Source organism: Ammospiza caudacuta, chromosome 18 (assembly GCF_027887145.1).
Source record: "Ammospiza caudacuta isolate bAmmCau1 chromosome 18, bAmmCau1.pri, whole genome shotgun sequence".
Lineage (NCBI taxonomy): Eukaryota > Metazoa > Chordata > Aves > Passeriformes > Passerellidae > Ammospiza > Ammospiza caudacuta.
The window spans coordinates 8637328-8663464 of NC_080610.1; the positions used below are offsets into that span (position 1 = coordinate 8637328).

The window sequence follows — 26137 nt, forward strand, 5'->3', positions numbered from 1 at the left end:
ACATATGTTTCACTTGCCATGTCTCTTACCACCTACTGAACCCACAGGGATCAGCATCTGGACTCCTCACTGCTGCTGGCAGCACAGACACAGCAAAAGGTCCAATCTCAGCCCTGCAGCCACAGGTGCTCCTGGCACGGTGCCTGCTCTCATCCCAGCCTACACAGAGCACGTATTATTTACTTTGTCAAAATGTTCAGAGGCATTTAACCTGCCCAAGGACTGTCCACTTGTCTGCCCACACAGGAGAGGAATGAAATTAGTCATCATAAAGAAAGAAAAAAACCTCCTACAGCTCCCTTTCCTCTCTGCTCTGTGAGGAACATGCCCAGCTGAAGTGATACCAGCAGAGGGAAATACCCTGAGCCTTCAGCAGTAACACAAAGGGGAGCGAACAGGGGGCAACTCTCCAGGGTCCAGATACCTGAATGGGGCAAGACATGATGGGGTGTCCCAACATGCCTTTCCTCTATGTTATCTGAGAAATTTGGATTCAAATCATCTGACTTAGTACTTTATCATTTCAGATTTTGCACACAGAAGTCTTGAAAATCCCATCATCCACTGGAAAGAGTAATTTTTGGTTGACTTATGTGTAACTTCAGAGAATAACTGTTTACTGATATTCTCACACAGGTAGTCAACAACACAGAATGCCACATTAGTTCCCCACAGCCAAGCTAACAGACTTTTCAGTAAAAAACACACAGGAGCAGGGTTCCCCAGGAAAAGAGCCACTCTGGAACCCTTCTCCAGCCTGATGATGGGTCCCCAAAGCTTGCCCTAACTCTCAGCAGCAAGATGAACTTTACCCTTGAGAATGTGTGGGCTTTTTGACTAATTTTTGATGTTTAATAAAAACAAGGCATACAAGATAGAAGGTGGAGAGAGGGAGGACAAAGCAAACAGTCCAGAATCTTTTTTTAGATTTTTTTTTTCTGTAGAAAAATAAACAAACCCAGGGAGCGTTATGGCATAGGAGGTTCTAACTGTTCTCTGTAGACTTTCCAAGCACAAGAAAAGAAAAACAAAGACATTAATCCAGGCAGTAACAATGCCAATAACCACATTCCAAAATCCATGGTGCAGTTGAGGTGCCTCACTGTTGCAGGACCATCACAGTACATCATGGCAGGCAAGAAATGTGGAATTGGAATTCTCCAAACCTACCGGAATAGAAATCTCACATCAATTCCAGGAAAGATCAGGGAAAAACAAGCCTTAACCTTTCTCCATTCAATTAGCACCTGTCACATTTAAAGGATGACAAAAATACTCTGTTCTTTCCCTTAAAATCTGGAAATTTAACTGGGAGTATTTCCTCAGCACTGATCTTCCTGCACCTGGCTTACTGGTCTGCTGTCATTCCAAATGCCTCTGGAAACATCAGCAGGATCCAGATACCCCAATTAAAAGCTGGTATGAGCTCAACTGCTGAACAACCAAGTGTTAGTCCTCCAACTACTGACCAACAACTCTGCACAGCTGCCCCTCCAGCACTGCATCCTGTGACTGGCAATAGTTGATTTGGGAAGTTTGCAAGAGTTTAATATAAGTGTATCACTTTCCTAACAAAAACAGTCAAGTTTTTCTAGGCATAGTTCAATCAATTCAGCTCTGTTACTCATAAAAGCCCTTAAAACCTGTCTCCAGGGCTCTCCTAGCACTCCAACTATCTTTATTTAGATAAATGTCGATCCTAGAAACTTAATTGTTGTCCTTCTGATAGAACTGTCTCCTGTCTTCAACTCCCACAGTCAGAGCTACTGAAGCAGACACTGCCATTAACTGAAGCCTCTTCTTCAATGAAATCCACAGCATAAAAAATGCAGAAATAGGTCACTTGGAAGAGGGGGTCACAGCCAGACAGAATTTGCAAGCAACACGTGGACCATGTATGGCAAAATGATGGTACAAAAGGACATTTAGCCTTCCCTCCAGAGCTCTGCACATCACTGCTCTGACTCACAGGTCATGTGGCTCACACAAAATGCCTGCTTAGGGAAGAGCACCAAGCTGAACTTTGGAAGAAGCAGGCAGAAGAAAGAAGTCAACTCCTACATACTTAGCAATGGAGTTAGCACAGACTGTGCACCCACTACAGCAGAAAAGGCCCATTCCATTTACCTGCTGTTACTAAATTCAAAACCAATTTATTTACATGAGATTTTGTTAAACAAACAACATTCAAGTGGAAGTCATAAGTAGCTTACTTGAAAAGACAACAGGCAGCATTGAACTACATCATCTGCCAGAAGCTTTTACAACCTTTCTTTTTTGAGCTGGTCACTTGAACAGAGGAGTTCTGGAAACAAACAAAATACCATCAAAATCAGTATTCTGGTTCCTCTTTCTGGCACGAAATCAACTTTCACCCTGCTAAAACAGCTGAGTGGTTTCACCAGCATCACCTGAGCTTAGATCCTTATGATGTTTTAATTTATTTGTTCTCCAATGGGCTATCCCTTCAATTTTTCAGCATCTTGGCATGCTTGGTGATTGTTTAAAAATATTTATCAGGAGATATGCCAGCCTGGAAGCAGAAAAATCGTGTGGGATCTCTTCAGTGTAAATAAATACCTGACAGGATGGTGCAGGGAGGATGGAGACAGTGGTGTCCAGGGTAAGGACAAGAGGCTTTGGGCACACACTCAAACACAGAAGGGTCTGTCTCAACACCAGACACTGAGGTTGACTGAGCACTGGCAGAGATTGCCCTGGGTGCCTGCAGAGAGCTGGCCCTTGGAGACATCCAAAAGCCACCTGCAAGTGGCCCTTCCTGAGCAGGGGGTTGGACCAGATGAGCTCCAGAGGTCCCTTCCAACCTCAGCCACTTGGTGATTCTCTTGCTCCAAAATATATCCTACTGTTTCTGAAATTATAAATCTGCATTCCAGTTCCTCTCCAGACAATCCCCACCTAAAGCAAGCCAGTAGGGAAAAACAAACCTCAAAGCCTTTCTGAATTGCCTCCCCCACATTCAAATCTGCAGTGGCCATAAACTCATGCATAGTAATGATCAGCTTTACTTGGGGCTAAATAAACAGACTTCACTCAGCACTGCTTTCTAACTGTGGCACAGAAGACTGTGGCTCATCAGACAGGCAAATAGATATAAAAATTAGTCTGGAACTTTGGAAGAGTTTGTCTTATCTACCCCATCCAAAACACACCTGTCCAAATTATTAATAGGCCATAATCTTAAGTGATACAAAATAAAATTAGAAATATCTCTTCCACACAGTTTAAAGCATCTTGCTGTATTTTCAGTCATGGTCTGCAAGGTACACATCTCAAAATGCCACAAGCACCAATATTCTCCCTCAGATAACCCTGAAGTTACATCCCCTGGTTTCCTCAGCACAGGGTGCAGTATCCAGGAACTGTGACCTGCTTACCTTTAGCTCAGTAACAAAGTGCTGACAATCCCACCAGAATTCATTCCCTTAAGGGAAGGATCAACAGTTCAAAGTTTTCTCTAGGAGATGTGCTAAAGCCTGCCCAGTCTGTCTCATCTTCCCACTGCCAGCTGGATTGGATGGCCTGGCAAAGCTGTCTCTGCTCACCTTCAGCCTTCCATGATGCTGCTAAAGGGATTGCTTCAACAAGTCAAAGCATACAAACATACCCTTCACAACCTCCCTTTTAAAAACCTCTTTAAGATCCAGCTCTTCATCAGTCATCATTGTAAAACCTCTCCACTCTGCCTATGTGACCTGACTTATTTAAAAAACAGGTTCCTGAGGTTCCTGTCTGGCAAATCAACCCCCTTAAATCAGGCAGTTTTATCACATGGTCCCTACCAGGGGTAAGAGAGAGGCATGTTCTCATTGATGTTCTTCATACCTGCAATATATTCCTAATACTCTAACAGGTATCTGCTTTCTGTCACACTCTGTGCTTGTTTAACCTTTACATCATTGTTGTCTGGAATTAATTCCATGTAATCTCTGACAGACTGTCTCCATGGTACTGACACATCTCCCCACATTATTATATGCTGACATTCACAGCCACTTCATGAGACAAATGGTCCTCACTTAGATGCTAAATCAGCAGCCATAGTATGCTCTAATGTGCTTCTCACTAAATTGATCCTTGCTATTGCCAGCCACAAAAATGCAACTGATACATTGCACACAATCTTCATTCATCACATTTCAATTAAACTTCAATAAGGCTGACTTCAAGAGCACCACCATCATCACCAGATGGCTGAAAGTTCAACTCAGCACCAGCAAACACAACTTGCTGTGCCATCAACACTCTCCATTTAACAGCTCCTGCTCCTGTTTGGTAGCAACTCACTGTCCCCTAAAGGAGGAAACCCCAAAGACAACCCAGAGCTTGGATCTAGTCTGACAGTTTGCAGCATTTAGGGCACCTACAAGGCCTTGTGGAGTGTAAAGATGTCACAGAATGCAAGAAACAGCAGAGCCTCCAGCCTCCCTGCTATGAAGTGTTTACATATGCGTGTGGATGCTTTGTAGTTCTGGAAAACTTTTAAGGAAGCTCAAATTTTCAAAAGTATATTACAAGTAAGGTATTGAGTAGCTCCCAAACCTTTCTGACAGCTGACATGTTCTGCATTTAGAAAATTCAGTGAGCTAAAGAAAGAAATATTTAGCTATTTGAATTAGTGTATTGTCCCTCCAAAAGGAGGAGTATTGGGCTATAGAGATTTATCTTCTTTACATCTTATGTTACTTCAACAGCCAGCTAAAAATAGAAAAATGGTAATTATTTAGCACATCTTTAAAGCAACAATTTCCCTCCCAATTAATTTCCAGTTCCTCAGTTTAATTATGTACTCAAATTTTCTTGACGCACACACTGCAAGAAGCTGAATGTGTTTCCTGTAAATTTAATCACCTTCAGAAATAATGACCCTAAAAGAACTTTCTAAGCAAAGAATAAGAAGTCCATTCCACTAAATCTGCCTGGGTGGGAAGAAGGCAGAAACTGATGTCACCAGACAGTAAACTCTGGAGCCTGAACCCAAGTAACAAGCTGCTTTCACTTGCCCTCGGGGTAAATGACCCCAATATAATAACAAGTAGTTCCGGCCCAAGTAAGAATGAAACTCATCATCTCTTCCCCCAAAACCCAGGGGTCATCATTACTGCTCACAGCATCAGCCACTGTGGAGCCCAGCTCAGGAGCCTTAATGTCTAGAGAAGCTGCAGACAGACCAGACCTTTTTCTGTCAAATTTAGAGACAAAACTTCTGTAAACTCCTCTAGTATCTGATTGGAGACTCGGAGAGAGAAGTGGGAAGCAGAAATCAAGCACTGCCTTGCTGGTACCAGAGCAAAGTACCACCAGGGCAGAGCAGAGCAACACACACTGCTGCACTCCCAGCAGGCACAAACCACCCAGACCTTTCTCTACCCAGAGCCAGCAGAAGGTTACTTCCAACAGCTCCTATTATTTTCTTTTCAGCATTTCTCTATTCTTCTACCCTGTGGCCTTATCCTAGAAGGGGCAGTGTTCCAAAAGCCAAGGAACAAAGCAGGCGAGACACTTGATCTCAGAGGAGGGCACAGAGCTCCCCTGCCTCGCTGGGGGACACACAGGTGCCTGTGCAGAGACCCCCCTGCCACAGAACACTCCTCACCCAGCTGTGACAGGATTCCTTCAACCTGCACCTGAAACCAGCCTTCATAGCTAATCCAATCCTCTGGTGTGCACCTGCATGCCTTTCGTCTCATTTTGGAGGCATGAGAGGGGGCAGGAGATTCTTTGCAGGTGAGAGATTACTTCAGCATTGTACAATCAGAAAATGAGGAAAAAAGCCCTCACTACTCAAAGCTCTGTCATTTGAGCACAACAAAGGGGAACTTTTAGAACAAAGCATTTCTGAAATCAAATATCTGCTAGAAGCTTACAGATTTTAAACCTGTCTAAATTACTAACTAGGTCTAAGTGGAAATGCACTATCAGACAATAGAAAGAAGGCAGGGTTAGCATAAAGTGAAATGATCTTATAAAATATTTAAGCAAACCATGTGACCATTGATAATATGCACTTTGAACAATAAGCTGTGCACATAAACAATGTGGGGCTTTGGGGTTTTTGCTCCAAACCTCTAGCATAGGGGCATCTGTGGGTAAGGAAGAAAAGGAAGTTTAAGAAAGAAAACACAAGCAATATATACAGGGACATATTCCAGATTTGCATGGTAGAGTCCCTGTAAAGTATATTTGTAATACTATGCACATTCTAGCTTAGGAACAGACACATGTACACACCAAGAGGTTCTGGAACCTTTAGGTTTTTGAGGAAAGAACACAAGAGGAAGGATTCTGCTGAGGACAAAGCTCTCATACTTACCCCCAGTCAGCAACTTCAGCAAGCTGCTTCTGTGCTGAGGCTGGTCAAACCCAAACAAATCCATGGTTGAATTATTAATAAAGCCCCCACCCCAGCTAAGGCAGGCAGGGAGCTGTACAAGAGTATAAACACATTAAATTACAGTATTTTGAACTCACCTGCTTAAAAATCAAGTTTTTTTTTCAAAAATTAGAATACCAGAAGGAGACCAGGTAACAGGACTAAATTTCATTTCTCTTCTGAATCACACATTCCATCTGAGCACAGCACCTATTCCTGAACTACCCATGGTCAAAGCCTGGGTAGGCTCCCTTCCTGCTCCAAAACCCAGAGAAACTCCAGGAAAATTAAGCTAGCAGTAATAATTTCTCCTAAGAAATACCCAATTAGAGATGATAATTATTTGCATGCCTTGCTTTACAATAAACAGACTGACATCAGGCAAAAGCAAGTTTTACAGGACCTTACACAGCACACCAGCATTAAAATTCACTTGCTTAGCAACCAGAGAGGAGGGGAAGGCTTGCATCCAGGAAATATTCCAGGTACAGTGTCACAGACTAAAATTTGGGGGAAAAGTGTGATGGAAGTTATAGGCTGTAGCTATGGGTTCATGAAACTCATGTCAGCCTGGAGATGGGCCATGAACTGCACCCTCAGCTCCAGCATCACTTGGAGCACTGCACTGTCTGGACACCATGGCTGATCTACCTCTCAATTCAGGGAGCTCTGTCTCCTTTTATTTGGGGGATTCAACTCTTACCAGGAACATACATACATACCATACAACTGGCTCCTGTTAATTTGTGTCAAGTGAGGAATTCTACACAGGAGCAATGCTAAGGCTTTCTAGGAAGGTAACTCACAACAGCTTACTTCAGCCTTGGTAAGTAGTAAAAATACAAAACTATTTCCTAAGTTAAAACACAGCAGATCCTATTTATGCTCAGAGGAAAACAAAAACAATTAAGAATGTATCATATCATGCCCTTTGTCCTTCTTAGACTACCTTTATTACCACTGATCAATTTTTCTGGAAAAGGTGAACAGTGGGTTCAAATCCAAACCCTTGAAAAGACTTTAATTAATGTCTTCAAGCTGAGAGTGACCCTTTGTAAACAAACATTCTTTTACAGATGTACTAAGTTTGATCATCACCATGACCACCACCAAACACTGCATGGTTTCCATGAAGGAGCTGATGTTATGCAAAACTCCAGAAGATAATGAAGACTCCCTTTACACAGCTACTACACATTGTGTGCCAGCAAAACACTGTACCAGCTTAAAAAGCTGAGAAGACAAAGAGGATGAATAACAATACATAGAATGTAACTAGAAACAAATTATACTCTGGAAATTTATATTTTTAAGGCATTTAGACCTGTAACACACTTATCCATAAGCTGGAGTAGCAGTCAATTCTACACCCCAATGAAACCTTCAGTGTTCCACTGTACCTGCAGTTGTCCTCATCTGCACATCTACAGGTTAAGAACAAATTAAATCACAAGGTGATATTCTGTAGCACAAGGTTTCCACTGCATTTGTGGCTACTGTGTGCACTTAGGCTCTCTGCAAAATTTTTCTTTTAACTGCTGCCTATTGGATACAAAGCAGAGACGAAAGCTGTAGAAAGTTCTGTACATTCTGGGATGATCCCAATAGTGGTCAATCATACATCTTATTTAAAAAATGCAATCAATACTGGAGACATAAAATATTAACTAAACACTTAGGGCAGATATCTCTACTCCTCACAACTACTACAGGATGGAGCTGCATGGTTCCCCCACTCTTGCTGGGTTTATAACTAACTGCATCTGAATTAAACCCAGAAGACTTATGAAAAATTGATCTTACACCAGAACAGCTTTTTGCTTGAGCCCCCCCCCCTGCCCCCAGTAAAGTTGAAATACCTATGCATCCCAGTGTGTATTATTTACAACAATAAAATAATTACTTTCCTGTTACTGAAGTTGCACAGGACACCCCTGTCAACGAGGCAAGGGTCTAAAACTGTCACAAAAGATAAAAAGAGCAGAGCAAGATTATTACACTGAAATCCCAGGAGGTGACCAACATCTTACTTAGGGGAAGATTCATTCAAATTTCATCAACCTATTGAATGACTAAGGTAGGCAGAAAGGATGCTGGTATCAAAGGGAAATTAATGCTGACCTGAATTTGAAAGACAGCAATCGCCCACACAGAGAGTGAGACTCACAACGCCTCTGTGCAGCCCGGATCCGTCAGAGAGGGCTGCATTCTGGGACATGTCAATTAAAATTAAGAATGAAGTAACTCTGTGCAACGGTGCTGAATGGCATTTTCTCTCAAGAGACCACAAGTTCCTACTGAGATTTCGGCTGTGCAATCAGATTTCCATTCTTAACTCTTTCACTTCCAATGGAATTGATCTGTTCATGACATGCTTCCTTCAATTCTCAGCTAAATCCAAAGATATAATTTTACAGAGTCTTGGACCTACCTGTAGCCAAAATCTGGACTATGCTTCTCCAGAGTTAATGAGACACCAGTGCTGCAGAACACCAGCTCTAAATATCTTTGGGCACTATCAGAACTGAGTTGAGAAATTGAGGAACAAGATAAAAAACTGAGAAGCAGCAGTGTAACCTCAGGCTGAAGTGCAGTGCTCAACCAGGCAACAATTCTGAGAAACCGGACCTCAAGAGTTGCCAGGGCCAATATTTGAGTTTAATCTGTCCAGTGGAGAAGTCAGCCCTCACCACCTCACACTACCTGCCCCACACCCCGTGTCCCAGAGCTGCCTCCCAGCAGGGTGAGCAGCCCCTGCTCAGCTGGGACGGGATCAGGAGCCCACGGGATGCTCTGGCAGCCAGGGCTGCACTCCCACCACCACTGTGGGAAATACAGCACAACCCCACACAGAGGGCATCTATTTACGGTATCTCATGAAATGATCAACAAAGCCATCTTGGCATTTTACCTCAGGAGAACATGGGAGCTTCATTTTAAGAGGGAAGTACCTTTCACGAATTTTTGCAATTCAAAAATCCACAGGAAATATGAGAAAAAAATTAGTTTAAGTGTTGTGTATTAACACTTAAAAGGCATTTTTCAAAAATGTTTATCTGTAATTTACAATCAGAAGAAAACCAATTTCCCTTGTCCCTTTAAAGGAAAATGATGAATTTTTAGAAGACTAAAACAAAACACTTACGGGAATTTTAAGTACAGGAAGGAGGGATAAGAGCATGGGGGAAGAACCCAACAGACTTCGTAAATATTTTTGCAATTTCAGTTGCCAAAACAGTATCCACATTATGTACCTCAGCCAAGTTTCTCTGAACAAAAAAATCCAAAGAGCAACAATTCATGAAATCCACCCACACATTTGCAGTGTCTTTATGCACGCATACACAGCACTTCAGCTGCTGTGGACATGACTCTTCCTTTACTATCTCGATTTACATGGCAGATGCTGATTTTCCCAGTGTCTCTTTTTCTGGAAGGGCTCTGGAATTCAGCCAAGCTAGGCATGGGTGTTACACATTATCTGCTATGCCTCTTGGTGGAGGCAGCAAAGGAAGAAAATTAAATTTTATCTGAGTGCTGTAAAGTTTGCGCTGGCACTGTTAAGCTGAAATTTTGAAGTGTCAGCTTTGTGGGAAAAAGAAAAATAAAACTGATCCCATGTAAATGAAACAAAGATGATTTTGACTGGAGTCTCAAAGACCAAGACGAAGAAAAACTTACTGGATTAATAGTGTGCCACACTAGATTTAGAGAAACTGCAGGCAGACGCTTCAGTTCCTATTTACACATCAAAACCAGCAGTTAGGTTTTCCAAATTATTCAGCAGATTGACACAGCACCTTTTAATTGATCTCTAATCATATCTGCAGCTGGTGTATACTAGCTTAAAGGTTTGAAAGTCTGTCCCTCAGTCCTGGTTACCTCTATAGCAATAGTTCTCTCTAAAGATTTGGCCCTTAAAGACGTGGCAGGGAAAAATACATTTTCTGATCCAACATATTAAGAAGGGTCACAACTTTTTCAGCAATGATGTGAACAATGTTCTCTCTCTCCCTTTGTCATACAGCTGCTTATGATACTCATTTCTGTAGGTTAAATTATAAAAGCTGCAACTGTAAATATGGAGGTCCATCACCAGTACATAAAAAATTAATTAGTGCTTCTTTGCACTCCTTGCAGTGCAAGAAGGGTGGGTGCAGTGTCACTTTCTGTTTGCTTCATATTTCCCGAACATTATCCAAGTAAGTCTTTTTTCCCATCTCCTACATCTAAAATGACTGATGGCTGCTGGTTTTGATGTAATTACAAATGGCTCTCCCCTCCAGAAACAACCTGCTAAAACAAATATTTTACCTTAGAAGCAAAGTACTACCCTTAAAAATTGCCAACAGTGTTCACTAATACATAGCCCTGGTACTACTGTGCCACTAACTGGTGTCATGGCTGTCACTGACATATGAAAAGCTGAATAGGAAAGAAAAAAGAAATGGGATGTGATAAGACTGCATCATAAAATATAACATAAATGTGTCACCATGACCAAGATGCATTCTAACCTCAGGTAATGAAATAACATGCCTTGATCGAAAGAATTACCCTGAGATGAAATTGCTAAGGACAGACATGATGTGTTCCTCATCTAGCACACATGTACTCACATTTACATATGCTAATGTGAAGAATACATTTTTTAAAAACTCTTGTAAACATACTATAGTCAGAAATACAGACCATTCCAGTTGGTCTAAGAGGAGAATGAAGAACTGGAAAATATAAGAAGATTATTAAAGCACATGGGTGAAAAAAAATATTACTGAAAAACAGAGACAGGAGCTGCTGCATCAGGCTCTGACACTCAGTGCTGGGACACAATCACGCTGCAGAAGTGAATTAACACCATAACCAGCACACTACAAAACGCTACCAAATATTTAAAAAATATCTTCTGACTTGCCTGGCAGCACTATAAGGCAAGGACAGGTTTTCTGAAGATTCACTGAAATTTCATCCAGAAAACAGCGTGGTTAACTTCACCCAACCACAAGCATCAGGAGGCACCCCTGCCCCTGTCCCCCTTCCTGGGGAGGAAACCAGAACTTTGCTTCCGTCCTGTTTGCAAATCAGCCAGTGGGTTCATGTGGAGCAGCAGATAAAGGATGCAAAGCCCTGATCATAGCACTGGGAGCTTCAAGGCACGTGTAAACCAAGGCACCACACACACCTCCAATTCCTTCCTTCACATGATGTAGGAATGGACATTTTGGATGGCACAGTAAGGCAAGAAGGTCACACCAAGAAGGTGCCTGGAAGTAAAGGATGCCCATGAGAGAACATCAACTTGACCTGATGCAGAACCAGAGCAGTTGCTCAACAGAATCTATACCAATATGAGACACTGGTGCTATAAAAGAACTTCCAGATACCATTTCGATATAAAGAATTAGTCTGGTTTATCAGTGATTAAGAAGGATTCAGGAAGGTGCTGATGGAGAAATCTAGCCACCCACATAATTTGCTCTGTAAATAAGTAATTTTGTCCACTCAAAACAAATGTTTCACATTACTGCAATGCAGTACTGTGTGAAGCCACATATGTAATCTTTCATACCAGTTTCTTTATCAATACTTTCTCCAGAGCTACCTGGAATTAACAAACCTTCAAAGGCCTATATTGAACTCCTTAAACAAGTGACTTATCTTATTCAAATCTGGAGCTCTCATCTCTGCATAACTCAAATAGAGACACAGATTTGTGTCTTTGTTAAAGTATCACACACCCAACCAGCCAAGGCCCACTCAGTGCCATGCCCAGGAGACAAAAGGGTCTTTATGCCCTTAACAGCAAATTCACCTGAGAATCATATCAAAAGACAGGGATGCAAATACCTTCATATGCAAAACTTACTAAAATAATTTCCAGAAGTTTACAATTCAAAGAGCAGAATAATCCTGGTCGCACACAGGACCTGTGTTTGTATCTCAGGGCTCTACCAACCATAAACAAATTGTGCTTCATCTCTTTCATCAGCTCCTTAATCAATTACAAGCTTGTACTCTAAAAGGACTTCTGAACATTCCAGATGATTCTTCTGATCCATCTTACACTACACACATCCAGAGTAATGCTACCTAAATTAAATCATCTTCTCATCTCCATGTATGTATTTTTATACCCATACCACATATATATAAACACACACAAAAATACAGTCTCCAAAGTACAAAAATATACCCCTGACTCTGGTTTCATTACAGACTTTCAGGAACATCTCTCTGAACATTACAATAGTCTTGCTGAGAAAGTTTTAATGAAAATAAAAGTTCAGAACTGCACCAAGCGATTTAGCTTGTAGCGGCAGAAAATCCAAAGCTCAAAAATACTTCAAGTTTAGTTAAAACACTTTCTTTTTTGAACACTGAGGAGTTGTGATGCTAAGGATAGATGTGTGGGATTGGACAAAAGGGAAAACTCTGGTATTTCAATCTCCTGCTGTAAGCAGGCGTGGACCTGACTCATCAGAGGCAGAGAACACCACTGGAAGTTACGGATTTTCACATTTCTGCAGTACAGAGGGAGCACTGAGTTCATGGAGTTTTCACCCCTTAATACAACAGAAAGGATTCTGCCCACCCATTTGTGGGTGGAAGACTCTTAGACACAAAAGCTGATGCTGCCCTAAGAAAGCAAGTGTTGCTCATCTGGCTCCTCTCAGGTATAGTCACAGTTGCTCATTCTTAGACATAAAGGCAAATTTAAAAAGGTCCCGAAGCCTGGCTGCAACTTAATGAGAGACGGAAGACACAAAGGACACAGTGACATTTAAAACTATCAATGTTTGAGTTTCAGCTTTCCTTTTATCCAAGAATTTGAAATACACTTTCTCTACTCTCAGGATTTATTTCAGGGACTCCATTACTCCTCAAACCTCCACTGGAAAAACAAAACCAAAGAAAACCTACTAGCAAAATCCTTTGTTTCACTTCTCACACGCTACTGAAACAACAGTGATTTTAAAAACACCCGAAGAATACAATCTTGTTATTGCTCCAGTCTGTCCTTGGGAAGATCTGAGCAAACCAAATGCATACAGAGCTCCCAGGCCAAGGCACACGAGGTTTGTACTGCACTGTCACCCTGCTTCAGCAGCAGAGGCATCACATGAGCTCCTGCCCACACACTCCTGTTCATGCCCTGCCCTTTTCCTTCTCCCAATAACTTCACACACAGCCACTTCTCCTCCCTGTTTCAGGCCCAGGAGGAAGGTACAACCCTTCCAAGGGGCTCAAACAGCCTGGCTCAGGAAGCCATTCCTCTTTTCATGGAGCTTTAGGGTTGGCTTCAGTTTTTCAGCTGCATCAGTTCAGTGGTTCTGTCCCCAGAATGGTCACAAACATGAGTGCATTACCTTGTTGCACACTTTGGGAAACCAACAACCAGCAGCAGCAAAGAACAGGATTTTCTGAACCCCAGACAGAGCTGAACCTCCCATCTCACACCACAATATCCACAAATACTTCCACAAAGGAGAACAAGCAGTGGTGCAGTCCAAAGCAGGAGCTTTTTAGAAGTTTCTCTGCATTACAGCTACTGAATTTTGGTAGCACAGAGGAAATAATTTAGAGCAATTGAGGAACAGAGGTAGGAACAGGTAAAGACATACTAAGGATATGCTAAATGCTTTTATTCAGTGAAATGCCTTGTTATTTTAACACGCAAATGCAAGGACAGAACTTCACCAGTGGCCTTGATCCTACTCCCACTGAATCAAACCTTAATTTAGTGGCAGAAATTAACTCCTGGGAAAAAGTGTTTGCAATTCAATGTTTGTGAGCAGCCTTGTTATAAACATCCAGTCCATCCAGTTTCAAATGTGATTGTTTAACATGCTTTTTTCTCCATTTTATCTTCCTTACTCAGTATTTCTACATTTGGAAAAACCTTGAGTGCCCACATTTGTTTAAAAAAAAAAATAACAACAAAAAACAAATAAACACACTACAGCAACCAAAACCACCAAAACATCTTTTTATGGTTTTATTTTTAGTAACTGCAATGTAACTTAAGCAAAACTTGCAGCCAGCCTGATGCTCCATGTAGAACAGCTCCAGACCTTGGGGACAGGTGGTTAAGCAGTACAGCCCTGGGAAGGGCAATTGCTGGAATGTTTTGCTTGGTATGTCCATTGCTGGTACAAAGCTGTGCACTCACACAAAATGGACAATACAGGCCCTCTTATAAAGGAACACCATTCCTATTGAGGAGTTTTCAGAAACTGAACACTTCCATTTCCACATCTCACACAAGTGTCCTGCAGCTCCAAGGCTTCCTTGTTATGCTGAAGGACTCAGCTGTGCAAGCTCCCCCACAAGAGGCAAAGGCACATGCTCACATCTGAGCTGATGCTCCACACCTGAATTGGGCAGTAACTGCCCAAAGAGTTCAAAACTCCACCATCCTGTAGAGAATTACTGTCTCTGTGCAGAGCTCACACAAGTGTGTGCCTCCATTCAGTTGCTCCTGTAATTAGTTTGACATCTCAGTGAGTCCCAAACCCATTCCCTGTGCCCAGCTCTGCCTACAGGGCTCACACCTGCTGCCAAAGGGAATGCTTCGGGGAGCAAGGAGGACTCAATACTGGAGACTGCTACATCTCTTCAGGGCAGTAAAGCATATTAGACCTGTTTCAGGCCTGTCATATATCAGAACCCATAAGTGAATCCCTACAGAGAACCATGCCAAACCTCACACTCCCTTCTTATTTGGTTTTTGTAATATGACCTGACCAATTGCTGGGAAAATGATGATTCTATTGCATGCTGCACCTCCATGAACATATCTTCCACAAGCTTTCCATCACTGGTACAGACTCACAGCAGGGATGGCACTAATGCATTAACTGCTTTTTCATCTTGCCAGATCTACAATTTCATAGTCTCTCACATCAGTATTATCCTCTAGTGAAATGCTTCAGGAACAAAGTGCTGAGGAAGGCCAGCTCTACTGAGGTCAGTGCCTGAATCTGGAATGTTAATAAAGTATTTTCCTAAGCAAGAATAACAGAGAACTGAAGAACTTTTGGCAAAAGTCACTTTAAGTGACTCCTTTCCCCTTCACAACTTCATGGCCCTGTGGCAAGCCGGCACTTTAGGTTTCAGATCCAGATCAAAGCCGTATGTGATACTGCATGAACATATATTTTAACAGTTCCAGACTTCAAGATCCTTCTCAGTTTCATAAACTCTTTACTTACTTCCAAGGCCAATGCAGATACTCAGCACAAACTTCAACAGCCTTCATCCCTCATGAGCAGGAAGGGGAATGGCCAAGGGATGACTCAGGAATGTGACACCCACCCCCTACCATCATGGCCACATTTCTCGTTTTCAGCATTTGGTTCCTCTACCAGTGCTCTCAGGTACAATGCTCCTTTTGTGGCCCAGAACTTCAGGAAGCATGACTATTCCCAGCAAAAGCATGATTAGAAGTTATTCTTCCTTCTTTTTAATTACTATTTCACAGCTGTCCTTATCTGAACACAACAGGCCCTCAATTAATGTGGCAGAAGTCCATTGCAGTCTCTCTCCTATCTTTATCTGGATGGATTGTACAGACTTGTCATCTACCTCAAAGTCATTTATTCATTTGGTTTAGTTTTACTTAATTGTGATCATTACAGCTAAAGAATTACTTTCTACAGGCCCTGTAACTGCACAGTAAATTTTTCTGATAACTCACGGCTTAAAACTACCACCTTTCATTAAGCAAAGCATTCTCTAATAAACTGCTGTGCTACCAGACTGAACAGTTATTCTGTGAAAAGACCTCAGAATGAATCCAGAACCATTACTCCAACAGAAGAGATAAAATACCACATCTCTGTTTAATCCTCAGCTATGACAGACAGTGTGAAAATTAAAACCATGACATTTTTTGTTTTGATATGGAAGAAGAATTTACAAGCTAACTGAAAAGCATGACCTGAAGTGATTAACTACAACCTCCCACTCTCACTCAAGCTTTTCTGCCTATCAACACTGAAAACCCAGAAGACACAAACACAGCTGTACTGCATGGGTCAAAAGACATGAAATACACCTTTTTTCTTACTGTTAGCATTCTGCTTCTTACCTCCAGCTTTTTTCTTCATGTATTAAAAAAACCCAGACAAAACCAAAATCCCTTGGAGCTGCTAACTAGATCTATCTATCTAAAACTCAACAATCCATTGCACATAATTTGACAGGTACAGTAGCTGTGGGTCAGGCAATATGAACAGCACCACAGACAAATCAAATCCCTTCCTAAGACGCCCACAGGAAGCATGACACACAAACAAGTGCCCAAACAAACCAGCATTCAGCCACCTCCAGCAGGCAGGACTGTGATTCCAGGGAATCCAACAGACAAAGAAATGCTCACTGGAGGACCCAGCTGAAAGGGCCACTTTCCCCTCAAGGGAATCAGCATCCTATTTGCATCATGAAATGATTCAGCCTTCTGTTACTGAGATGGGTGGGTGAAACAGGGTATTAAACCAAGCCAGAGAAACTCTAACAACCTCAGTGCAATGAGCCTAAACAAATTCAGGGATGTATTATCCGTGATGTATTATTGTGGCATTCTCCTATTCTACAGTACTCTGTTTTAAATTACAAAGGCAGACGAGAAAAAGAGGATTAAGAAAAAGACACAACCTCATCCTAGTTGGAGAAGCAGCTCTACCCTGCCACCACCTGAATTTATCAGGTTTCCTGAGGCTTACAAGGTAGGAGAAGAAGGTTATCCACGAAAAGCACCTATGAATTACAGGAGTCTATATGATCTCTATTTATTTAAATCTAGTCCGCAACAGCTTTGCCCTGGAATACCCAATGACAGTTCAAAGTAAAGAATAATATTAGAAATATTTTTGCACCAAGTTGTAAGTCCATAGCCAAGAAGAACTTTATGTTTAAGATAACATTTAGAGTGAAAAACCACCGTTATTTCTCTGGTATGTCCAACAACAAAATCAAAGAGAAAGCCAAGGAACACAGTATGGGAAAAGCAAACATTGAACAAAAGCACAATGGCAAAGCTTTCTCTTTTAAAAGCACTATTTCTAGCTGTTCATGTCAAAGAGCTCCCTAGATTTATTGAGCAGGACGAGAAGGTCAAAGAACACAATGGCTTGCTTTTTTGGGTGTTTCACCAGTTAACACAACAGAGACAAAAGCAGATTCTCTCTCGAATGCTGTGCTAGAAAGAGCAGCTCAGCTTTTGCTCTTAGTTCCCAGCTAAAATCGCAAACACAAGTAAACAACCCCTTCCAGCGCTGACAGCTTTCTCCACGCCAGCAGGACCCGCACACGCGGCCGCAGAGCCCGAGGGGAAGGACACAAGTTTCGCACTAACCTGTTTGAGTTCCGCAGGCATTTATGCGAGGCGCAGGTCCCGCTGTCCCCGGCACCGAACACCTCCGGCTGCCCGCAGCCCCTGCGCGGACCCAGCCCGCTGCTCCGACAGCCTCCGCAGCCTCCTCCCCCGGCGGAGCTCGCTCCTTTTGTACCCGGACCGGCACCCTCCGCAGCCTCCCTACGGACTGAGCCCATCCAGGGAAAAGCCCCGCTCCGCCGGCAGCACCGGCACCGCCGCGGCTCCGGCAGGGGACGCGTCCGCGTCGCTCTCACATGGCCGAGCCGCCGCTGCCCCGGCGCCGGGAGGCTCCGGCAGGGGGGCGGCACTGACGGGCAGCCGCAGCCGGAGCGGCCACGCCCGGCGCGCCGGGGGAGCGGGGAGAGGGGCAGGGCCGGGCAGCGGGAGAGCCCCGGGAGCAGCCCCGGCCGTGCCCGGCGCCGCCGCGCGGTCCCTCCGGCTGCCACCGACCGCGCGCCCGGAGCCCCGGGGGTTCCCCGGCCCGCCCCCCCGGATCTCTCCTGATGGATTACAGAGACAAAGAGGGAAGCCGCCTGTTCCCGGCGCGTCTCAGAGCTGTAACCTGCCGGCTCCGGCGGCACAGAGCCCTTCCCACAGCGCCTGCCCGGAGAGCGCAGCTGCCTCCGGAATTACAGGGCGCTCTGCAAGAAAGCACAAGAAAGGAAACCTTCTCGCTTGCTTACTTTTTGCGCTTCACTTCGAGATTAATGGCATCCCTAATGCACCAACACCAGAGAATTATGATCTTCCATCACCGTCTCCTCCCTTTCGCATCTCACACAGGTGCGGTGAGGCTTAGAGCTTAAAAGTACAACTGGCCTCATTTTTTAAAGCCATTCACCTGCCCACAAACCTGTCCCACATTCATTAACTGATTGCCTGGATAAATTACTCATTACCAAAATGAATGCCAGGTGTGCTATGCCTTGCATCCACCACATTCTGTAACAAAAATTGGAACTTCCCAGCATGGTTCACGGTTCTCACATCCATCTCTTCCTAGTAAATTGGAAGTACCTAATTTTTAACATCCATTCTTTGAACAAGGCTGTGAACCTCTATGAAATACCTGGGAAGAAGAAGAGCCTTCCCATACTTCTTATTCTAGGATCTGATCCTTCTTTCTGCTTTATCCACAAAACTACATGAAATGATGTATTAAATATTTTAAGACCTCAAGTCTTGAAAGCAAGAGCTGTAGGTTGGTAGGTGTAAACCAACCTTAACTAAGCATGAAGCATTTTTCCATCTGGAGCCACAACAGGGCAAGAGGAGATGCTCAGCCAGCCCTGAACCAGAGCCCTGCCCTTCCATGGAAGCTGTTGGCCAGATCTGGGAGGGATTGAGGTCCCTAGTGCTGAAAATCCAGCCCTGCTTGCAGACACCAGCCAAGGGGCAGTCAGTGGTGGTTCTCCCTTTTCCTACGAGGTTCCGGCAAACCAAAGCAATAAGTAAATCCGACACTGTAACAGCTGGTGGCTGAACAATGGTAATTAAGGACTGAAAGATACTGGCATCAAATTAGAGACTATCCCTGGAAAACAGGCATAGTCAGAGCCAGGGAGACCAGCTATACACCAGGAAGAAAGGTACAATTGAATTGTCTTTAATTATCAGAATAGGCACCTTGGCATGAAAGGTTCTTTTCATCCCAGCTTGAAGTTCCCTGAAAATTTTAAAACATCCTTTCAGTGTCCCCATAACTAACAGTTAATTTGTATCAATCTTAGCAGAGGACCATTAAAAAGTGGCATCTCCTATACAGGCATTTAAGAGTGGAAGAAATGTTTCAAACCTATTTAATCCTAATTTCAATCTTCCTACTACTGCCAATGTCAGCATTCCAGATGTACTTTAAGGGCAGAGAACAGGGCAGAGCTACTTTACCCAGCTCTTCCTAGTTTGTTTAGAAATAAATGCTGTAAAGTTTGACAAGGGCAATGGTAGATGTTGCACAAGGTTTAGCTGAAGTGATTTGCTTCAATGGAGGGAAAAGATGTATTCTATCTACAGGGGAATAATTCAGAGGCAACTGTAGTGGCCATTAATAAAACACGTAAAGGCCAAAGCAAAAGGAATGAGGTTTGTATGAGTCTCCTGTACTTTTGTACAGTGCTCTCCCACCCCTTCTCCTTGTCCAACTTTTCTTCAGTTAACAAACTAAAATAGCTCCACTTTTGTTGAGGCCATGCTGGCACAGAACAGCACCATTCAATTTAGCCATGCACATGGCCATGTGCCAGACCTTTATACCCTGTCAAAGAAAAACCAGTGTAAAGCCTATATCCATAGGGCACTGAAGGAGCTACTCCTGCATGCAAAGCAACGAAACTGAAAACCTTCTGGATGGACTTGCCAATTCTCACTCACATAAGAAGTCTCTCATGTTGTAAACCCACATGTATTTCTGAAAGCCACACAAGATTAGTGCTGCTGAATTTTGAAGTCCCACCTGCTGGAGTCAGGTTGTTATTTAAAACCATACTTTTCCTCTAAAATATAAAATAGATGCTTGTAAGCCTTCTGGTTGTAAAGTAAATTTTGAAAATGTTTTGACTCAAAGCTAAAAGAGTTTTTTAAGGGAAATTACATCTCAAGTTCTCTTAGCCTCTTGTAATATTTTACTAGATCATACAGTTCTGAATGCTGAGATTTGGCAATGTGAAGTCAAAGAACTAATTACCTAAAAAAGAGTTATGGATTAGATCCCTAAGGTTATACTGAACTTCCAGATTCTGGCAACAAACACTCTATCCATTAGTACCAGACTGCTGACTACATCACAACCTTCCCCTCTTTTTTTAAAATGAACCTTAAATTCTTAATCTGTCACTTTTTTTTCCCAGCTGCAAAAGTAGGGTGAAAACCTTCTTTCCTCTTGCTGAGAAATTAAAAATTTATAAATAGGAAGGGATTTAATTCTTTGGAAGATGGAATAGTATAGTATCTCAGCCAGGCTCTCTTTTCTTATTTTCTCCCATTACCCTTAAAAAATTCCCCATCACTAGTGCTGCTCTATAGATTGATCTGCTCTCAGAGGCAGTAAAAAGGAAATGGTTTACAGCTCTGCCTGGGATCATAACATATGGCTTCAGTGATATGTAACTTCCATAAAGCCAACAGAGCAAGAAGGCACAAGATGAATCAAGAATCCCAGCTAACCATAGAGGCAAAAGCAGCACCATCACCCATGGCAATTCTCCGAATTAGAGAGCCTGTATTCATACAGGGGCTGCCATGCCAAGGGTATTTTATTGTCCTTCTGTGAATTTCATGCAGCAAATAAACAAGGTAAGTGGGAGAGCTAAAGCACAACACACTGGGATGTGTCAGAGTCCCCTACAGTTGTGATTTTAATCCACACAAATGTAAACAGAACATTCTATCTCCGAGATACATTTTGAAATCTTTTCCTGTTAGTATTATCATCATTTTTAAATGTATTTGAAAAGTTACAGGAGCCCTTTCAAAGCATCTGTACTTGCTCCAAAATGGTTACATGACTGTAGTAGGACACATCCACCCAGGTATTTCTAACATTGCCATGAACATGGTTTTGACAATCTTCTTGCTCCCATACTACAAGTTTGGAAATGGAGACAAAGCCAGGTTGCCTCAGTAGGGAGCTGTTGTATTAATGGAGGATAATTTTAGGTGCCTTCTTTACTTAAGAAGCCAGTATTAAAAAGAGGTCTAAAGGATCACAAGGCTGAGGAACAATGCAGTAAAGCAGATACTTTCTACAGGCTGACACCACCAGGCATTTCAGTAAGTTCAGGGGATTTTTAACTTGTATACCAACACAGCTTCCATCTTGCTACATCTAGTATCAGTCAACTCCATTTCATCTAAGTTGTCATATGACAGGATGAGAACAAGGACAGTCTGGTGACAGCACTGCTTACATTAGAAACAAAGGACAGAGGAAGGTACATGTCACTGCATATAGGTCACATCTGAATGAATGACCTATGTTTCCTCCCAGCAGCTTCATTTAGGTAAGAATCAACTACATTTTAAAGGCATAAAAAAATCTACTCTGGTTTATGAAAAAAAAAAATAATTACCATGACATTTATAACAGAACAACAACAGCAAGGAAAACAGATCAAGTTAAGGTTGGAACTATGACCATAATTTCATGCTGTAGTTATTGAAAAGGAAAACAACGACTAAATGCAGGAAAGAAAGACGCAGCATTAACCATTTTTCATTTCTTAGTTTTTGTTTTGGTTTGTGGATTTTCCAGACGATTTGTGCTGTATTTCATGCTGCATATTACAAACTCTTGCTCAGAAGGTACCAGCTTAAGGCATCATTCTCTCATCCAGAAGGCAAAAATGTGGTTTGCCATGACGTACTGGACTAATAACTGTCTGCACAATCTACCCATTTTCATAGTAATTACTGTCCTCTTCAAACCAAAACCTGAAGCTGTTTTGCAGTCCCTTCTGAAGAGAAAATTAAGGTCTCTGTGTATGAAATTTATTCCAAGCAGGTTTCTTGTATTTTAAATAGTTGCATATGAAAATAAGACTGCAAAAAGGAAGAAAAGCTAATCGGATGGGTTAGAAACACAGACACTAAAGTTCTTTGCAATCTTTAACTACAGTATTCTAAAAATGCCCTGTGCCAGCATTTTAGATTAAGTCCTAAAAATGAACTCTGATGCTATTCCACAGCATTTCCCAATCACCACAATTACGGATAAAAAAATATTCTCTCCAGCTAGTAATTTAGTAGCTTAAAAAAAGAAGCAGTTGTTGAGGTTTTGTTTGGTTTTTGTTTGGTTGGTTTGTGGTTTTTTTTGGTTTTTTTTTTTTATAATACCTAAATAAATAGTAAACTGTGACATACATTTAAATCAAAGGCTTTAATTACAGTTGGCACACAGCCTCAGGCTGCCCATGGCCATCTTTGGCCATTCTGTTTTCAGTCACACTGATGACTTCAGTGAATCACTCCACATTCGTGACAAAGCAAGCAGGAACATAATTTGAACCATTAACAAGATGGCCTAAACTAGCAAAAGACTCAGTAATTTTTCAATGTCATCATAACCCACCATCCATTTTGGGCTCTTTCAGCATTAGTTCACAAGAGCTTACAGACACTGCAGACACCTGAAAGGGAACTGTAGAAAATTTTTGAGTTTAAGAGCGAGGTTGAACCCTGCAGGTCCAAAGCCCAAAAGGCTCAGGGGAAGAGGAAATTGCCAGATTGGCTGCTTGGTGGTTTTAAAGTTTCTGCAGCCACATGTGTCTGTGTGAGGGAAGAGGCTCACAAAGGCTGACCAGCTCCTGGGCAATGCCTTGCAGGGATGAAACTGCCTCGCTGCACCCCTACGGATCAAGGCCTGTATTAGGAACAAAATCTTTTCATTAAATTGGGAGATACAGTACAAAAAGATTTTCTAATGGTTTAAAATCTTTCTTCCTGAAGAACCCAACTAAACTAATACAGTCATATGCTTGGGAACTAAAATGTAGGACAACTAAAAATCTTAAAAAGTCAGGACAGTTAATCATGTTTTGCTACCTGAACTCAGAAACAAACAAGCAGCAGGACATGAAAAATAAATCACAACTTTAATGTAAGATGATTCATGTTAATTATCAAGAAGCAAATATGGTAAATGGGACTAGAAAGTTGTTTTTTTAAAAAAACCTTGTTAAACCTGATACTGCTCTTTAATGTTTACATTTTAATGTTCCTATTTAAGACTTTTTTAATAATTAATTGCTGTTATACTTGCTGATGTTGTAACACTCAGAGACATCATGCAAAGAAAAGCCTAGATGCCTGTTTACATAATGAGAATGCACTGCAATCAAAATTTAATTTTAATGTATTTCTCTTATATGTACGCCTAAAAGAAAACATAGTTCTATTAGTAAAGCAATGTAAAATCATGGAGTATTACTATGGAACAGTGAATTTTTCATTTAATTTAAGTATTTTTAATTAAAACCTGGCACAGCTCCAGGCCAGAAAGGCTAACAGTTGTGAAAAGTCATTCTTTCACAAGTCTTGTCAAACAAAGTAAGAAAATCCTTGCTTTTCAATTGCTTCCAAAACCTCATTCAATAAAAATTTACACTAAACAAAAGGACTTGGAACCATGAAGGCAAATGAAACTGCAAAAATATTTGAGATGCTTAGAGCAAACACGGCCATTGCCTTGCACTATTACCATCATCGCTGTGAAGCAGCTGCTGTCCTGCAGACAAACATTAGATGGCACTTTGGAATTCAGCAGTTCCCACAGAGAGTTGCACAGCACATATTTAACAGATGAAGTGTGAGATGTGAATGTGAGGTACTTTTGATGACAGAGAGAAAAATGACATTTCTGCAAAGGTGTGATTTTTGGAGCTGGAAGTATATTTTCAACCTGCACATGTAAAGCTATAAAATGGTATATAATTAAGTTTTGAAAAAAACCCCAAATCTTACAAAGAGTAAAGTCATTTTTCCTGCAGACAGAGGGTCAGTTTCTGGGTCCCTTTTTATTTTTTATTGAATCATTTGGAATCTACTTTTTAAACTAGACTTGCTGACAAAGTTTTATACAAGTACTTCTCAGATAACACATCAGATTTTGAGTGGATTCAGCTGCATGCCAGCAGCTCTGAGCCCCAAATAACTCTCCTAAGTGGGGTTTAAGTAGTTTGCTTATCAAATAAATCCCTTCTGGAAAGAATTGCACAGCTTCTGATTCAGCTGGTCAAAGCTTCTTAACTGTTGCTGAAACTGATACTATTATTCCCATTCCCTTGTATCTGTGTTTTTATCATCTAAGGCCTTAAATGAAGACTGAAGAATAATCACAAGGGTAGGACAATTCAAGAAACAGATGAATAATCAAATGTTAATTCTTGCTGGAATACCACTTGAGTCAATTTTCAGAGCCTCTCATATGATATATACCAAGATGACCGTTGCACAAACTTTTATTTTTTTACTTTTTTTCTGGGCTTCTGCTAGGAAATTCCTCCTGCAACACATGAAGCAGGTTGAAGGATTTCCTTTGGAATTTGGGTCATCCCAGCAGAAAGGCAAACAATAGGAGCTCCTCAGTGGTGCCACATGCCACACTGTCACTCTGAAGTCTCTATCTGACACCTGCAGTGACTCCAGGAGAGCTCCTGCTCTGGCAGCAGCACTGCCCCAGGCCAGCTGCAGGGTTTGGGCTGAGGAGCACCTGCTCCTGCTTCGGCTTCCACCATTGCTATCAGCCAAAGGTCCTGGGTCTCACTCTAAACCAGGAGCTGATGCTTTCACAGACATGGGACAACATCCATAGAAAAGATGTTCAAAGTTCCAGCCTGCAAGCTAAATGCAATTACTATCATGTCCAGCACAGGAGAAGCCAGGGACAGGGACATATGGGAACACATCTCCCTGCAAAGGAGCTGAGTAATGGCTCCTGGTGCAGTTCCCAACTGCTGGGATCCCTAGGTAGTGTAAGTACCTCTCAGCTCACACTGAATTCTGATCTAAGAACTCATTCTCCCATGGGAATCATATTCCCAAATCTCCCTCCTCCTTCTCCCCAGAGCCTTTGAATAGTTGCACATATGCAGAATCTGAAACCTGAGCCAGGACACTCCCAGAAGCTCAGTAACTCACACTGAGTGTGCAGGCTCAGGCTGAGGGCAGTGAGTGCTCCTGTCACTGCCAGGGACCAGCACAGCCAAATCACAGAGTGAGGGGAGCTGGGCAGGGCCAGCAGCAGCCACAGATGGGGTGTGAGGTGACTGACACCAAACCATGTTGTACCCCAAAGCAGAATGTGCATTTTTATGGGTTCCACTGGCTCTATAAAGGAATAAGGATTATCCTTTCAAGTTCTTTCAACATTTTGCTTTCTATCACTACTGGCAGAAGAACATGCATGGGTTAACTACCCGTGAGTTTTTTCCTTGGTATTTGGCAATGTAGCAGGAAATAGTACTGTAACACCAGGGAGCTGTCATGAACTGACAGCATTGTTGTCTGTACCTGACCTTACCTGTAAGGCAAAAAAAAGGAATTTTCCATGCTGTCAGTCCCTTAATGTGAGCACAAATATGTTATATAACACAGGAGGCCAAGAGGCACTACAAACTCAAACTAATTACATGAAACTTTACACACAAAGGTGGAACTGCATTCTGTATGAGATGCACAAGAGAGAAAAAAGGCAAGGTGAAGATTCAGTGAAGCTCAGAACCCATTTTTGCCTCTTTTCTAGATATGTTTAAACATACATACAATATTAAAGCAACCATTATAGACAATATTAACGCACCCATGCTTTTACTATCAAAGCACTGGAAACAGTCTCTATATATTCTAGCAGTCTGTACTATGTCAGTGTAGAG

General features: G+C 42.1%; 1 protein-coding gene across 2 annotated transcripts in view; it reads right to left on the reverse strand.

Moving 5' to 3' along the window:
• The window catches only part of ARVCF (ARVCF delta catenin family member), a 152030-nt gene that overhangs the window by 120764 nt on the left and 5129 nt on the right, over positions 1-26137 (reverse strand). Inside the window, exon 1 of one of the 2 annotated variants that reach the window (XM_058816433.1) lies at positions 17751-17968. The exons of the other annotated variant lie outside the window; for it this stretch is intronic. Within the exon in view, the coding sequence (XP_058672416.1) occupies positions 17751-17771 (21 nt within the window). The 5' untranslated portion in view covers positions 17772-17968. Of the gene's footprint in view, positions 1-17750; positions 17969-26137 lie in introns of those variants that run through there. 2 annotated transcript variants of the gene reach the window in all.